The sequence below is a fragment of the Schistocerca nitens genome, chromosome 10 (assembly GCF_023898315.1).
Source record: "Schistocerca nitens isolate TAMUIC-IGC-003100 chromosome 10, iqSchNite1.1, whole genome shotgun sequence".
NCBI classification, from domain to species: Eukaryota; Metazoa; Arthropoda; class Insecta; order Orthoptera; family Acrididae; genus Schistocerca; species Schistocerca nitens.
The window spans coordinates 116,486,335-116,504,272 of NC_064623.1; the positions used below are offsets into that span (position 1 = coordinate 116,486,335).

Sequence of the window (17,938 nt, forward strand, 5' to 3'; positions counted from 1 at the left end):
TCATGTACCATAACAAAAGTAGGTGTAAAGTCCTAGATTCGTTTGCTGGAGAATTAACACATGTACTTGGAGGAAGGCTTATTTTGTTTCACTGAAGCTTCAACCAGCTGATTAGTGTTTTGTAGAAGTTAAAATTAGGCAAATCTTTAAAACCTTAACTGCTATACACATACATAGATGGAGTTAGTGTGCATTCACTCAATATTGTTTGTTTACAAGAATCTAGATTCTCTTAAAATCAACTGCCCTTAGACTAGAACAGGAAAGGGCAAATCTTTCAGAAATTCAATCAAAATGAAATGACTATCTCATTAGGCACTCATTCCATAAATTATCTCAACACTGACTACTGATTTGCAAAGCACTGTTAGAATTTGTAGCAAATAATGTTCAATCGAAATGCTACTTCATGATACAGCATCAAATATATTTTTTCAACAGAAACATTATGGAATCTAGCATTTGATGAATAGCGTCTGAATAATCTATAATACAAAACAGGAGATTTTCTGGTAATAATGTAAGATGCTACACTACATATGTATAACTGTAAACAGAATATAGTAAATGCTTCTATATCCATATCTAAATCTATACTTTGAAAACCAATGTGAAGTGCATGGTTAAGGGTACATCCCACTGTACCAGTTATTAGGGTTTCTTCCCATTCCATTCAGGTATGGAGCTAGGGAAGAATGGTCGTTCAAGCCTATGAGTATGCTGTAATTATCCTCAAAATCCCTATGCGAGTGATTTGTAGGAGATTGTAGTATATTCCTAAAGTCATCATTTAAAGCTGGCCTCTTGAAACTAACAGAGTTTCTTGGGATAGTTTACATCTGTCTTCCAGAGTCTTCCAGTGCGATTTCTTCAGTATCTATGCGACACTTTCCCATGGATCAAACAAACCTGTGACCATTGTGCAGCCCTTCTCTGTATATGTTTAATATCTCCTCTTAGTCCTATCTGGTACAAGTCCCACTCTCTTAGGCAATATTCTAGAACTTGTCACACTAGTGATTTGTTTTCAATCTCCTCTGTAAAATGATTGCCCTTCTCCAGTATTCTACCAACAAACCAAAGTCTACAATCTGCTTTACCCACGACTAAGCCAATGTGATCATTCCACTTCATATCCCTATGAAGTGTTACACACCAGTATTTGTAGGATCTGGCTGATTCCAACAGTGACTCACTGATATTACAATCTAGGATACTAGGTTTCTTATTTTGTGATGTGCACAATTTTACATTTTTTTAACATTTAAAGCAAGTTGCCAATCTTTGCACCACTTTGAAATCTCACCAAGATCTAACTGAATATTTATGCAGCTTCTCTCAGACTGTCTTCATTCCAGGTAACTGCACCACCTGAAAAAAGCCTGAGGTTATACCAATATTGTCCACGAGTCATTAACATGCAATATGAACAGCAAGGGTGCCATCATCCTTCCCTGGAGCACGTCTAAAGTTACTTCTATGTCTGATGATGTAAGTAATAACAAAAGATATCTATCTCTAACCACATTTATTAGTGGTTTTTTGGATAAGCAGGCTACAGAAATGTATATTTTATCTTTTTCACATTATTGTGGATTCTACTGAATGAAAGAGTCTTCAAAACATGTCTGAGTGAACAGTTTTCTCTAGCACTGACAGCATTCAATTTCATTATAGTTACTGTAATTTTCCTTGCCTCACCCAGTCTCACCACTTCACTGTTGTCTCTGCTCAAGGACAATTTTCCATCTTCTTTTACATGTTAGATTCTCAAGAGTAACAGAATTCCTCCTCACACAAAACACGGTTGATAACAAATTATACAAAGGAACAGTCAGTTCAGTGTTGATAACCAATAGTTATGTTAGAATACAAACTGACTCTAGAGGATAAGAGTTGACAGAACAGCTCAGCAGTAAAAACAGATTATATTTAAGAGTTGATTCTCCAAATACTGAGAAGTTGCTCTTCTGGCCGATAGAAGTTTCATTTGTGAATAGCAAACTTCTTTACTGCCTCAACACAAATCAGTGTGCAACAACATGGATTGATATTACTTCCTCATAATTCTATTTGCAGAGCTAGCACTTAAGGAACAGAAGACAAAATCTATAAAATTATAGATGTGGACATGCATATTCGAATCTAAAAACGAAACAACTGTACATAGCAGAAACTTAATGTTTTGGGAGGTAAAGTTAATGGCAATTAAACTTCAATGGCCATTAACAGATCCACATTTAGTCTTTGTTCCCTGTTATGGTCAGAAGTACAGACTTATGTGTGTCTTGTTTTGGTCACTTTCAAAAATTTATATAAGACATATATAATTCACAGTAAATCTCTACAGATTGCGGTGTTATTTGCATGTCTGTCTGTCTGTCTGTCTGTCTCTCTCTCTCTCTCTCTCTCTCTCTCTCTCTCTCTCACACACACACACACACACACACACACACACACACACACACACAAAGAATAAGATATTTCAGTATTCTATTGGTGAAGTTAAAAATCCACTGGAGGCTGCTGTTGAGGGAAACAAGATTGTTACTGCAAGCAAATTATACAATTCTCCAAGAACATTCAGAAATAAAATTTCTGGTACGTCTCCACAAGAATGTATTGGGCACTGCTGCCCAAATTATTTCCTGTTCCACTCAATTGCTTTAAGTTAAAATTTATTTACTTTATGCATGTGTGTTTTCTGATTGTATAAAGAACAAATTACTTTCTACCAAATTGGTTCTACAATTATTTAAAGCCACAATTGTATTATAATATGCAGTGTAGTAAATATATAGACTATCTCGAACTGTTAGGATAGGAAAATAGCTGAACAGAAAGGGAAGATTAGAGGCCTTAAGGCTGAACTGCTGCTTAATGCTAGGGAGGAACTGATGAGGTTAAAGGGGGAGAAGGGTGAAGACAGGTGGGAAGTGGTAGAAAGGGACAGGGGTCACAGAAAGAGAACAGTATCTGACAGTTTCATCATTGGCACAAACAACAGATTTGCCTTGCTACCTCAGTCAATTAAGGAAGATGCTCAAGTAGATGTAAGTGTAGTCAGCACTCAACAGACTTTCACTAGGAAACCAACCATTTCAAAAAAGTAGAAAGTAAGAGAAAAGTTATGTTGTTAGGTAGCAGCCATGGAAGAGGTATGGGGCAAATCTTGCAGGAAAAATTAGGTGACAGGTACCAAGACACAACTATTTTCAAGCCCAGTGCAGGTCTTAGCCAACTGATAAAGGATGTAGAATCATTGAAGTGTTTTCAAAGCAGGATCAAGTATGATAGTGGGTGTAGCAGGAGATAGTACTGATAGGCTCAGGGCTACAATATTGAGTGTGACCTATTAAAAATAGAATTTGCAGAAAACCATACAGATGTTGGTTTCGTTCCAGCTTTTATCGGCTCCAACTGAACAGCTCTGTCAGCAGGGCCAATATGGAGCAAGATCAGCTGTTTCGGCTACTACTTTGTCAGGCATAGGTTTGGTTCCTGTTGGTGGTACTGGTAGGTGGGATTTCACAAGACATGGCCTGCATCTCAGTGGGAAAGGGAATGGTAAACTGGCTAAGGTCAGTGTCCAATCATCCAACATTGGTTGAAATTAAGCTCAATAAGAAGCTCAAACAGGCAGGTAGTAGAGATCTTAAAACATCAGAAGATTCTTATAGGAAGACAGTGAAAAACAATGCTAGTAGGTCAAAAGATTCTCATAAAAGCAGTGAAATATAATGTTAGTATATTGGATCAGGTCAGCAAATTAAAAACCAAGTAGATGAGCTTCTTGTTTCTTTAGAAGATTTAGAAATTGAGGGTGGAATAGATGTACTATGCCTGCCTGAACATCATATAGTCAGAGGTATGGAAAAGGTAAATGCAGGTGGATATAAGCTTTCAGCAGACATAGTTAGACACACTACGGAGGGAGGATTTTCCATATACTGTATGTTAAAATGTGTTATAGTGTGAAAAATTTGGAGCCTAAAATTTTTTGTGTAGAGTGACATATAGAAGCATGTGCATGTGCACTTAAACTCAATAATGGTACTTTTATAATTGTAGCCACTTGTAGGTCCCCACAGGGAAATTTTCAGTTATTTTTGAAAAACTTGGATTCTTTGTTGTGCTCTCTGTCAGACAGAGGAAAGCAAATTATTGTTTGTGGGGATTTCAAAGTGGATTTTCTGAAAGATTCCGTACCTCCCATGCAAGTTGGCCTGGATTCGATTCCCGGCAGGGTTGGAGATTTTCTCTTCTCATGGACTGGGTGTTGTGTTGTCCTCATCATTTCATCCTCATCATTCATGGGCAAGTTGCCCAATGTGGCGTTGAATGAAATAAGACTTTCATTGGGCAGCCGATCTAGAAACAGTGAAACATTATAAAAACTGCTGCACTGTATTAAGAAATGTTATTAAAAAGTCCAGAAGTATGTGCATTATGTCTGAGATTAGCACATCAGGTAATAAAATTAGGCTAAAACAATTTGGAATATTGTTAAAAAGGAAACTGGGCAACCAATAGCACAGGAAATGAAAAGTTTGTTAACAAGAAGTCAAAAGTAGAAAACCTTTTTAATACCCATTTTTTAAGTGTTGTACAGAAAATAGGATCAAGCTATTCATTAGAATAGACAAGGCAGTATATGGAAGAGGCAATGCCAACACAATTTGATAAAATTGAAATTCTACCCACTTCTCCTACTGAAATAAGGAAAATAATTAATTCAGTCAAAAGTACAAGCTCACATGAAATTGATGCATATTCCAACAGAGTATTAAAGGTTGTTCCCAACAGGTAAGTAGGATTCTCAGCCACATATGTAGTGGCTCACTGAAACAGGCCATTTTTACAGACAGACCGAAATATGCTATTGTTAAACCATTGCATGAAAAAGGGGATAGGTCTGATGCTAACAACTACTGCCCAATCTCACTTCTGGCAGCTTTATCCAAAATTCTTGAAAAAGTAATGTATTCAACAGTAGCTTCTGTAAAAATGAAGTACTAATGAAATGTCAATGTTGGTTTTCAGAAAGGCTTTTCAACAGAAAGTGCTGTATATGTTTTCACTGATCAAATATTAAATGGACTGAATAACCAAACATCATCCACTGGGATATTTTGTGATCTCTCAAAGACTTTTGATTGTGTGGATTATGAAATTCTTCTACATAAGCTGCTATGGTCGCAGGTTCGAATCCTGCCTCGGGCATGGATGTGTGTGATGTCCTTAGGTTAGTTAGGTTTAAGTAGTTCTAAGTTCTAGGGGTCTGATAACCACAGCAGTTGAGTCCCATAGTGCTCAGAGCCATTTGAATTTGAATAAGTGTGACGGTGCACAAATGGCTCAATCAATATGTAACTGGAAGAATGCCGAAGGTAGAACTTAACAGTACATGGTGGTGGTGGTGGTTAGTGTTTAACGTCCCGTCGACAACGAGGTCATTAGAGACGGAGCGCAAGCTCGGGTTAGGGAAGGAGTGGGAAGGAAATCGGCCGTGCCCTTTCAAAGGAACCATCCCGGCATTTGCCCGAAACGATTTAGGGAAATCACGGAAAACCTAAAGCAGGATGGCCGGAGACGGGATTGAACCGTCTTAACAGTACAGACAGTTTGCAAAAATCGGGATAACACCATTGATAAGTATAGACTATGAACACATGTCTGTCACTAAGGTAGACTATTCAAAATTTCTGGGAGTGTGCATTGATGAGAAACTGAATTGTTAAAAAACACAATGATCTGCTGAAATGGTTAGGTGCAGCTACCTATGCTATTAGGGTCATTGCAAATTCTGGTGATAAACATGGCAGTAAATTAGCCTATTATGCCTATTTTCATTCACTGCTTTTGTAATCAGAATAATAGCTGGAGCCCATCCACAATCACTTTGCAAACATTTATTTGAGGAACTCGGGATATTCACAGCACTTTCCAATACATATATTCACTTATGAAATTAGTTATTAATAACTCATCCCACTTCAAAAATAACAGCTAAGTGCATAGCTACAACATTAGAAGAAAGGATGATCTTCACTGTTCTGGGTTAAATCTGACTTTGGCACAGAAAGGGGTGAATTATGCTGCAAAAAAAATCTTTGGTCATTTGCCAAATAGCATTAAAAGTCTGACAGATATTCAACTAACAACAAAACTTATGTTAAAGTGACACGTTCCACATCATTACGAAATGTCGTTTTCATGATCTGTGCAACAAATATTAATATATGAATGTCCTTAGGATGGCCGTAAGTGGTGCTTCAATCCGTCTTCTCTAGCTACCTTTAGGACTTTCAGAATGCAAAAGAAAGCCATGATAATCATTAAAGCAAGTAAAACTATAGACTCCTGCAAAATCCATTTCCAAACCGCTGAGATGCTAACGCTGTCTTGGTTACATATTTTCGACACTGTAAAATTCGATTTCAAAAAACGGGACACACAGTGCCACCGATTGCAGACTAAAGCAAAACTGTGAAATTCACAGACCTGCATGTATTACGCGCAAATACACAATTTAGTCAAGAGGAAGCATTCCACATTGGCCTTCAGCTGGTCAATAACGTTCCCAAAAGTACCGTATAAAGTCTCTTGACGACAACAACTCTTGAAATATACGTAAACATTAAAAAAAAAGTCCTTCTGTTGCACTGTGTGAAATATCAGATGCTAAGGGCAAAATAGATAAAGATATACATCTCCGGCGTGAATGTTCAGAGGGTCAGTTAAGGTTATTTCTTTTAGCATGTCACTTCTCTTTCACAAACATTAAGTTAAAACTTGATTACATCTTCAATGAGTTTGTTTGACGTTTCACATTTGTTTGTAAAATTACGAGTAGGGGGTTTGGGCCTTTGGGGCTTTTAGTAGCAATTAATCGAGCTTGTTCTGATAATCGATTTTACTTAATCAATCATCCTCACGAGTAATAATTTCAGTGATTCCTATTTTGTTTTAAAGTCTGTTCATTGTTGACTTGCTATTTACACATTGGTTGATGTATATCTGCGATTGATGTTTACGCGTTATGTTCAACAGTTTTAGAACATTTCAGACAAGTCGTTTTTAAAGTCAGTAACACCATGTAAAACGACCTAATGGCTTATGCAAATATGATTCATTACTATTTGAAAATGAGCTGATGGCACTTTCAAATAGTATAGTTATCATATTTTAACAAAACATCATTAATAACATTGTAACAACAGATAAATATTGTAACTGCGAGAGAACAGCAGCACCTCTAATATGAGCTGAAGGGTCTAAGTTTCTGGAAAATCGCGTAACTTACGGCATTTTTAGAAAAAAATCCCTACGTCTGGATACTATATGAAAACAGAAACATTTTATTTACAAAATTACTTGACAGCTAACTGCAACATCTGCGAAAATAAATATGTTATTCATAATATTATTTTAATAGCACAAAAACCAGATGGCAGTTATAAGAGTCGAGGGGCATGCAAGTGAAGCAGTAGTAGGGAAGTTCGTGAGACAGGGTTGTAGCCTATCCCCAATGTTATTCAATCTGTATATTGAGCAAGCAGTAAAGGAAACGAAAGACAAATCGGAGTAGGAATTAAAATCCATGGAGAAGAAATAAAAACTTTGAGGCGCGCCGTTGACATTGTAATTCTGTCAGACACGGCAAAGGGCCTGGAAGAGCAATTAAACGAAATGGATGGTGTTTTGAAAACATATAAGATGAACATCAATATAAGCAAAACGAGGATGATAGAATGTAGTCAAATTAAGTCGGGTGATGCTGAGGGAATCAGATTAGGAAATGAGACACTTAAAGTAGTGAAGGAGTTTTGCTATTTGGGGAGCAAAATAACTTATGATGGTCGAAGTAGAGAGGATATAAAATGTAGACTGGCAATGGCAAGGAAAGCGTTTCTGAAGAAGAGAAATTTGTTAACTTCGAGTATAGATTTAACAAGTGTCAGGAAGCCGTTTCTGAAAGTATTTGTATGGATTGTAGCCATGTATGGAAGTGAAACATGCACGATAAATAGTTTAGACAAGAAGAGAATAGAAGCTTTCAAAATGTGGTGCTACAGACGAATGCTGAAGGTTTGATGTGTAGGTCACAGAACTAATGAGGAGGTATTGAATAGAATTAGGGAGAAGAGAAATTTGTGGCACAACTTGACTAGAAGAAGGGATCGGTTGGTAGGACATACTCTGAGGAATCAAGGGATCACCGGTTTAGTATTGGGGGGAAGTATGGAGGGTAAAAATCGTAGAGGGAGACCAAGAGATTAATACATAAAGCAGATTCAGATGGATGTAGGTTGCAGTAGGTACTGATTGGGAGATGAAGAAGGTTCCGCAGGACAGAGTAGCATGGAGAGCTGCATCAAACCAATCTCTGGACTGAAAACCACAACAACAATATTTTAATATTCTTATGAGAATACAAACTATTTATCTTTTTATTTTCAAAAGAATCAAGGCCAAATATGTTCTCATAAGCGTATGATTGTAGTTCTGTAAAGGTCACTGGTCACGTATGCGAGCACCACATAGCATGCAAAGCACGTTCCATGAACGGGAATGTCTAGTCCATTATAAGCCGTCAGTTGCGTGCTAGTTTTAGACAGGCGTATGGAGCCTAACAGTTCATATGTGTGATAATTGAGCAATGTGACAGCCCCCCCCCCTTTTGTCCAACTGAAATTTCACACGTTTCCCACAAAAAAGTAGGTAAATGAACAAAAAGTTCGTTTGACTGACGTATCAGTGACGAAACTGCCCTCCTGCTAGTTGCAGATTTGGAATATACTGCATTAATGACGTGGGCCTTGTGACGAGTTTTTTGTGAGTGGGCCGAATTCTGACGTTTGTTCCGTTGCAAACACATGTCCTTTCCTACCACAAGCTTGGCGGGAGGGGCAGTATTGGCATTTGTACCGCGAATAACACCTAGGGCAAGACTTAATTCTGTTCGCTTGTGTAGGCCTCTGTTTAGCTAACTGCTTACACTGTGTGGAACGTTGTTTACTCGACGTGCCCAGCACACGCCGCGGTGCGGAATGGGGAGATTGCAACTAAGGGACTAAACCCAACAAATATCAGGCTGCTCAAATGTATGAGCCGACAAGACACCGGAATCGTACTGATCCAAGATTTGCACTACTTGCTGAAATGATGGATCTGACCGTTTCGAAATTTGTTCTCTGAATTTGACATCAGGTGCGCTGCACATGATCACATCACACAACATAACATCCGAATATAAAGCATTGCAAGTAGATCTGAATTTACATTTCCTTGTGATACCCTGCAAATCTGTTGCCCACTCGTGATAAGATTTATCTGACGGTTTTTTTTTTTTTTTGCAATTAAAGAACTGATCGAGCTGCTACCACATTCACTTGTTGGTCATAAGAGTTAGTTAGAGAGGCTTTGATTTTACCCGCTATGACTCTTCCTGTTTGGTTTGAGTAAATCGAAGAACAAGCAAATAATAATAATTAATGATAATAGTATGTGGTCAGTTTATACAAACTTTGCGCACTTGATAATGGCTTTTTGCGTAAGGTCCGTTCATTCTAAATTGACCATGATTTTATTGAAAATATCGGACTTCATAGTTTGAATAATTCCAAAGTTTTAGTTCGTAATGGACCTTTGATATAATTTGTAACACGGAACCTTTAGCCTTGCCAAGACGCCGTTTAGTTGAAACAACAGATTGTAACATGAATGAAACACAAAATTAAGTGATAGCACTGTATTCACAAAATATTATACTAAATTAACCATACAGACATTTACATAAATTCTGTTGCTGTGTGCAGCTATGAGTACGCTTAGTGAGATTGGGCCTCGATATATATTGTATATTAATGGTGGTGTGCCCAATAATTATCTGCAGCGATGGTAGAAATACATCCGGTCCAAACGGCTTCCAGAACAAGATGCCGTCTTTTCGGCAAGGCAACTGAACTGCATAATTATTCTAATGTTTCAGCGGTTGCATGTCACAATCAATACAACCGCTTATACTAATTAATATCTTATGTAATTCTTTATTTATACTCTGAACTTATATCAACGTTTTCGCTATATATCCATGCCCATCCTCCAAATGTGCCTTCAAATTGTCTCCTGAATTGTGAGGCGAAAGAACGCACCTGCAAGCGAGTAATTCACTCTAAAGCACATTCAGTACAACATTTATTCAAATACAGTTCATGGTATACAATACTGAATGAGGCGCGTGGGCCCAGAAGACTTCAATGTTGGTATTGCGGCTGCTGTGCATGTACAGTCTCGTGTATTTCAGTCTGGCAGTAGCCGTTAGTTGAACTCGCGACACTGATCACAGTTTATATATAGTTCGTGTGTGCAAGATATCACTGTGACAGGACATTCCAAGAAGTTTTTACAAAAAATATGCACTAACATCTAAAACAGGTAGAATAATCTTAAAACTACTACATATATTAACCCATGGTCACTAGTGTATATTGTAGTCACGCGACAACTCCCGAGTCAGATTTTTTCTATCAATGAGATCTTGCACCTTTTATATCTCTTTATGCCATGCAAAGACATGTTTATAAAACAAATCATTTCTTTATTATTACCAAAGCATTATAAATTAGTATAAACATGGTATGGAACATGTAATTTGCTAAACTTAAAAATATTTCAACATGCAAAGATTTCACAAACTTTTTTGATTACAATTACAACACTTGTGTGAACAGCAGTTCGTAATATTTATAGCAAGTGATGAATTAAGATTAACCACACTCCTTTTTACTCATCAAATTCAGATATGGCTTCTTGTGACATACACCCCTGGAAAATAAGATCACTTGATGCTGTATGTTCTTTACAGTTAGGGCTGGAACAAGGATGGCAGCGATGCTGTGTCAATCTGTTTTTCCTTTTAGGGCAGTGGTGACATCTTGTTTTTTCTCTTGATACATTTTCTTCTTTAGCAGTCGGTAGTTTGCAAATGTGTTCAACATCTTTTATTTGCTCCTTCAAGCGAAGTAATATCCTCGGAATCGACATGCGTTTGATCGTGTGGGCTTTTGTAAGCATCATACTCAATTCTGTGATGAATCTTCTCCATGTAATTAAGTCATTTGTGGTTACTTTGTATATTATTTGAGCATTTATTGCTCCGATATTCAACAAGCTGAAAAACAGTGTAAGAGGTCAGTGGTTGCTTATTCTTGAAACAGAATATTCTGATTTCAAACGGTCGACAACATCCACATCTCCTTTTGTGAGATTGTAAAATGTAATGGCTTCATATTTGTTTACTCCGCCACTGTCAGCGAGTATAGCATCATCGCTGTGCATGGAGGATAACATTAGAACATTCTTTTCCTGTTTCTTTTTTGGGACGTGTTAGCAAATCAAGCAGTTGTTGATTGGTTATTCTCCAAATGCGAATATGCTGCTGTTTAGTTGCCTACACTTTACGTCCAGACGTTCTCGTGGAATTTCTCTTTTATCCTTCGGTAGAGTACCTGCTACTGTGAGTCAATGACTGACATACATTTTGTTAGCCAATATTATAGATGTAAAATAATTGTCCATCGCCACGTTTCTGCCTGTTTTGTCAATCGATCGAATCAATGGTAACACCACATTATCTGCATCATTGGGTACTTGATATGGCCCAGTAGGCTATTTGCCTGCGTATACTTCCATATTTAGCGTATAAAACGTTCTGGCATCACAGAGCGTATATACCTTGATGCCATATTTTGCAGACTAATTTGCTATATACTGCCTGAATTTGCAACGCCCACAGGATGGTTCAAACATCTCGTCTACCGTTGTCAAAGCACCGGCACTATAGCTCTTCTTGCAAACATCCACAAATTCGTCAAATATTTCTCTAATAAGTGGTAGATTAACTGTTTCCCTTCCCTCAGCTCTCGTAGATTTGTCGTCAAAACGTATAGCTTGGATCATACACTTATTAAATAAAAACCAGACCGCACATTGGCGCTAGTGTCGCGTCCCCACATTGAACGTGATAGAAGTCGCCATTTTCAGGGAAACAGTGCGTAAACATGGTTCGTTCGTGTGCTGCTTTTAATTGTAACAGCAAGAATGGAAGCTAAGACGAAGACGGAAACAATGTTACATATCACAGGTCAGTCATTTCTGGTTGTTTGTTACTTTCTATTACTTGTATATAGTATTTTCATGGAGAAATAATACATCATGTATCATGTTTAGGCTTCCCCTTACATGTGATTTTCTAAATCGGAAATGGATAGTTGCTACTCGGAGAGAGAACTTCCAACCGACAGCAAATCATTTGCTGTGCTCTCTTCATTTTGAAGAGAATTGTTACATGGAAAATTATGTAAATAGACGTCAACTGAAGGACGATGCTATACCGACAGTATTTGGATTTCCGACTCATTTGAAAAAGGCATAGTGTCCTGGAAATCGTGCAATATAGGCCTAGGTTAAATAGTGTGGAAATACTGTGTGTATAATTTTGAACGTTCCTTTTCCAGGTTACTAAGGCAAGGAAACCTAGAAAGCCAAAGCCAAGAAATGTTGAGACAGCAGAAAACGTGTGTGTGGATGTGCACGTTTCTGCTTACACTGGAGACCACAATTATTCATTTCCATCAAGTCTAAGTCAGCTGAAGGGAAAGTTCGAAAAAACTGAAGAAAGGAAGGAAGAAAAAATTGTGCAATATAAGACAAAGTTAAATACAGTGAGCAAAAAGTGCAAAAGACAGATGCAGAAGATTTGCAAATTAGCAAATATTTTAGAAGAACTAAAAGCTAAAAACTTAGTAAACGATAAAGTAATCTCGCTTATTAACGCTACTCACAGTGACATGTTATTGGAGATGGCCATTACAGTGTTGTATGATGTAAATGTCAGTGTGTTAGCTGCTACTTGTGATGGACTTTTCACTAATATTGCAATGGCAAAGGAGTTACGGGCAAATATAATCGTACTATCTGCTACTTTAAAAGTTTCATGTAATTATCTAATGCAAATAACTCGATGTAAACTCGCTCCACCTTGTCAGGAAAGAGCCTTACATTCTTAAATTTCGCGTTTCTATGCAGACGTATTTCGGAAATTAGGAGACTTCATTCATTTAAGTATACTTTTAAAATAGACTTGAATACTCAGTATTTTTTAAAACAAACGTGTTTAATTTGTGCTTCAATTTGCTCTTGTTGCATCTCATATACTTCAAATCACAACACCAGTACTAGGATTCATCCCTGCAAATGGCGGCGATCAGCTGCTTCAATTGGGGAACAGTTGCCTCGGTTCTCCGCTACGGCGTGGTAGGGACTTGGCTTGGATAAGTGTGTGGAACCTTCATTTGCTCATTGATGCAATAAAAAAATCCGGTGCAGTCCCATCAGTGGCCCATAGCTCATCAGTATTGAGATTCTGTGCCTTTTTCATTCCTACGAGATATAATACACCAAAGAAAGCAGATAACTCTTCAAAATCTGTCTGTGAGCAATCTCGAGCAGTCCGTGAATAGGATGCTGCCATTCTGTCAAGTTCTTGGTTTGTGTATTCCACAATGCCGCCAATTACACTCACTGGAAAAAATAATATCCACCATTCCAAAATTGTTTTCAAATTTTTTGCAACACCCTTCACACCTGGAAGCTGTGTTACAGTATTCTGATGGGCAGTTTTTGCTGGAGGAGCGTGTTGCTTCAACCAATCTTATTTATTCCATCCTTACCAAGAAAGCTGTAGCAGAAATATCAGATTCGCTGTCTGACATGTTGCGGCATTGATTTCTTCATGCTCAGAGGGTGTGTCAGTATCTGATGACAGACCCACTATGCAAATATCCTCCTCTAGTGGTTCATCTAGCCACACCAATATCTGTTCCTCTGACATGACTTCTTCCCTGGAAAGTTTTATATATTTTCATATCCGACAGAGAATGTCTTGTACTCTGTATAAACAATTGTTTCATTCGATTCGTAAAACCCAGTAAGAATACTAACTTTTCTTATAAAAGATGTAACATACGCTGAACATTTTCAGGAGAAAACAAACGAACACAGCCACATGTTACAAGTACAAGAAACAGACTCAAAGTGAAGCAAGGCGGTATTCCACGAGAGCAGAAGTAATTGTTACGGGAAGACTCCCGTGTTAGAAAAAATCTAACACTGCACACCACTTCAAATAATGGCACAACTATCAAGCTATTCTTGAAATTTGATTGCCGAGTCACAGATTAATTGAAGCACGGGATATGAAAGAAAATATTTCTAGATCGTCAGTTCATTATCTTTGAAATGTGCTGGAATATTTCACTCAAACAATAAATGCCAGATTTTTTCTAACAACGCAAGTGATCGCGGGTTAAAGCAAAATACATTTCATTATTGGTCATTGTCTCTCATGGAAAGTATAACATTTAAAATGTCTTTCTGTTTTAGATTAGCTGTTCTTGTACAATGTGTCCTCCTTTGCAGTTCATATACATAATACATACAATAATAGCGCAAAGGTGAGCATTGTTTTGGTAGTTTGCCTAATGTACATATTATTGCATATCGACGTCACTGTACACAGATTTGTCAACCGATATATGGGCATGTTCACTCGTTGCACTGTTTATTTTCACTAATAACACTGTTCTTCCTAGGTCATGCGTCGCATTATTGAAGACCAGTGGATTTCCATTCCACAACATAAGTTCCGTGAAGGCATGGATGCAAGACTTCGGACGGGAAACTGCTGGCATCGATCCGCGATTTGTCCAGGTAAGAGTGGCTGTTGTATTCCGAGAACATTACATTCCCTGAAGTCCCATCCAAAATTCCTCCACCCTTGGAGTTGTCTTCAGTGCTTTTATGCGTCTCGACCGTAGGTTCAGTATTTTACCAGGTCCTTATTATGCACAGTTACATTGTGGTAAATGTCATTAGGTGATGCACTACAAATGTTATTGCACTTCACATGCAGAGTTCTATCGCGCTCACAGTTCATATGGCGACGTACAAAGAATGTTATCAAGTTTTTTACATAATTATTTCATCGCGATCATTCTCATAGCGATATATGAAGAATGGTTTTAACAATTTTGCACACATACTTCATCGCGGTTACAGACATTGCGATGTATGTAGAATATCTTTAAAGCAGCCTCTTTCACGTTAATCTCGTGGTTTACACAGTTTTATACATATTACAAATTCTGATCACATTTACATACCAACATATTACATTTTGCTTTACATCAATATAGATAATTATACATAAATTACATCTTGGGTTTACATATTTTATAGACATTGCAGATTTTTGAACCAAATCTTGCATTCGCGCAAGGATGTCACCTGAAATTGGAAGGATAAGACACAATATCTGGATACATCAGCAAACGAGCCCAAGCGCACATATACTAATGGACAAACGTCTAATTGCTTTAGAATCCTACAGAATTCTCGCGTTACGAATGTGTGTAGAGTATGTATATGGCCTTGGCTTCATAAAACATGTGTTATGCAGTATGAAGTGCATCTAATCTGTTCCTAGGTGATAGTGTTTGATTGATGTGTGGTTTTGTGTATACGTCAATCAGTCATGAATAGTCCTTGACCGACGCTACGGTTAGTTAATAATGTTGCCTCAAAAATATTCTCATCGCACTTGTGCAAATGTCGTCATAACATTTGCGTTAAAATTTAGGCTGATGTTATTTATGTCTCTTCTTTCTTCTTCTGCTGCTGGCTGGATCAGCTGAAATAAAATTTCTTATGCAACCTTATTTCCCCGCAGTAGTATTGAGAGGTACCTGTGTTTTATAAATATACAGTTTACTTACTCATTACTAACAGATATATGTTTTCTACTTAGAATGAAATACTCTTGTCGATGAGCGTAAAGCCCAATGATTCTTTTTGTTTTTATGTTCTGCAACAGGTATGCACCAGGATGCTGTATGTTGACAATTACATATGGACTGTCGTACAGTACACACCACTTCGCATTGCGCCGTTTTAGTGCAGAAGATTTGTGGTAAGTACGCAATAGTGCATGTATGCCTACCTTGAATTCCTGCTTTTGCTTAATAGTACTAGAATAGTATCTGTTTCTTGCATTAACATGCTGCGTCAGCATGTTTAGTACTTCTCTTACCTTTTCATCATGCGACAGCTGCTGAGGTGAAATCTTCGGCAGCGGATCACTCCACTCATTTGATTCTTTGTGGTCGAACATAAGCTCATTAGGTGTATAGGTTGTGTCATATATATTCAGGTTGTTGTGAACTTCTTCAAATACTGACAAATAACTTACCCAATTAGAATGCTGTGTAGGTATATACGTTCTCATGAATCTTGTCACTTCTCTGAAAATTCGTCCAGTAGGATTACATTGTGGGCTAAACTTGGAGATAAAGAAGCTCTTAATGCTACTGTCCACCAAGAATTTACGCCATATGTACCCTGTGTAGTACGTAGAGTTGCCAGATAAAATTGCCTTGGGTTTTCCCACGCGACGAATGTAGTCACGTGAGAATCAGCTGATGACTGAGTTAGCAGTTGCAGATTTTATGGCGTACAGCTCAACATGTTTAGAAAATATGTCATAAAACGCTAAAATACACACCACCACTACTTGCTAGGTGTTGACCACTTATGTCCGTACTTACTATCTCCAGAGGTTTGCTGGGTAGTGTGGAATGTAGATCTGTCTTTGAAGATGGGTTCTGAGGTTTAGATTTCTGGCGCGATATGCGCGTTTTAAGTACATTGTTAATTTTTCGTCTCATATTTGCGCAATAACAATACATGCTAAGTTTTGCAAGGCACTTCTTCATTCCATAATGTCCCCAAACGAAGTGTCTCTGCCAGATTAAGTTGTGTTCCGAGCTGTTGGGAATACATTGACACCAGTTAAGAGTCATGAGGATGACGACGATAGAATAACACGTCATTATATATTAGATAACGACCAGACAGTGGATGGTTAGGTCGATCTATGACTAAAGAACTTACCTTGTTCCAGTGCGGATCAGATTTTTGTAAAGCTGCCATATTTCTACCCAAAGCATGTAATATTGGTAATATTGTTTATCCTGCATTAGGAGTTCTCTGTAGTCGTTGACATTATCAAGCTCAGTTTTAGAATCATCCATACCTTGTGGAAGACGGGACAAAGCATCATCAATTATGTTGTCTTCACCTTTAATGTATTCAATCTCAAATGAGCGTGATAATCTAGGATGAACTAACTTACATGTTAACAAAAATGTCAGAGCTTGGTGATCTGTATAAATTTTCGTGTGTTTTCCGTACAAATAATAGTTAAACTTTTTGAACACCCAGGCAATAGAAAGAGTTTCAAATTCCGTGGTTGATTAAGTACGTTCACATTCACTTAAGGACCTGATGAAGTATCAGTGGACATGATAAGAGCAGCAGCTCCAGTGGGAATGCAGTGGCTGTATAGAGTACTATCAAGCGTGTGGAGAAATAGTACAATACCTGACGACTGGAGAACAGGAGACATTGTTCCCATCTTCAAGAAAGGCAATAAAAGACTTAGTAAAAACTACAGAGGAATAACCCTTATGAGTCACACAGCCAAGATTTTTGAAAGAATTTTACTAAATCGAATAAGCGAAAAGATAGAAAAGGAGCTGAGTGAAGAACAGCATGGGTTTAGGAAAGGAAGAAGCACGATCGACCTGATATTTTCTATCCGTCAACTGACGGAAAAAAGTTGGGGGTATAACAAAAGGGTGATAATGGTTTTTATAGACATAGAAAATGCATATGACTCAGTTGACAGGGAGAGACTCTGGGAAGAAATGAAGAAGATAGATATAGAAGATGGATACATTAATGTTATAAAGACAATGTACAGAGGACACAATTGTAGAATTAGAACACCATTGGGGAGCTCTGAATACTTCGAAAT

At 37.8% G+C, this 17,938-nt stretch overlaps 1 protein-coding gene and 1 long non-coding RNA gene across 12 annotated transcripts in view; one reads left to right on the forward strand and one right to left on the reverse strand.

Moving 5' to 3' along the window:
* The window catches only part of LOC126210598 (zinc finger protein 501-like), a 129,920-nt gene extending 123,085 nt beyond the window's left edge, over positions 1 to 6,835 (reverse strand). For 7 of the 11 annotated variants that reach the window (XM_049939874.1, XM_049939867.1, XM_049939873.1 and 4 more), the window contains exons 1-2: positions 6,505 to 6,835; positions 4,210 to 4,371 (exon numbers count right to left, since the gene is read on the reverse strand). In XM_049939874.1, the coding sequence (XP_049795831.1) occupies positions 4,210 to 4,269 (60 nt within the window). In that variant the 5' untranslated portion in view covers positions 4,270 to 4,371; positions 6,505 to 6,835. Of the gene's footprint in view, positions 1 to 4,209; positions 4,372 to 6,504 lie in introns of those variants that run through there. The other 4 variants (XM_049939875.1, XM_049939869.1, XM_049939868.1 and 1 more) reach the window with 2 other exon arrangements.
* LOC126210604 (uncharacterized) lies at positions 1,376 to 15,998 on the forward strand. The gene is made up of 3 exons (XR_007540712.1): positions 1,376 to 1,491; positions 14,658 to 14,775; positions 15,938 to 15,998. It is a non-coding gene; the product is annotated as an uncharacterized LOC126210604 (long non-coding RNA).
* The last annotated feature ends 1,940 nt before the right edge of the window (positions 15,999 to 17,938 follow it).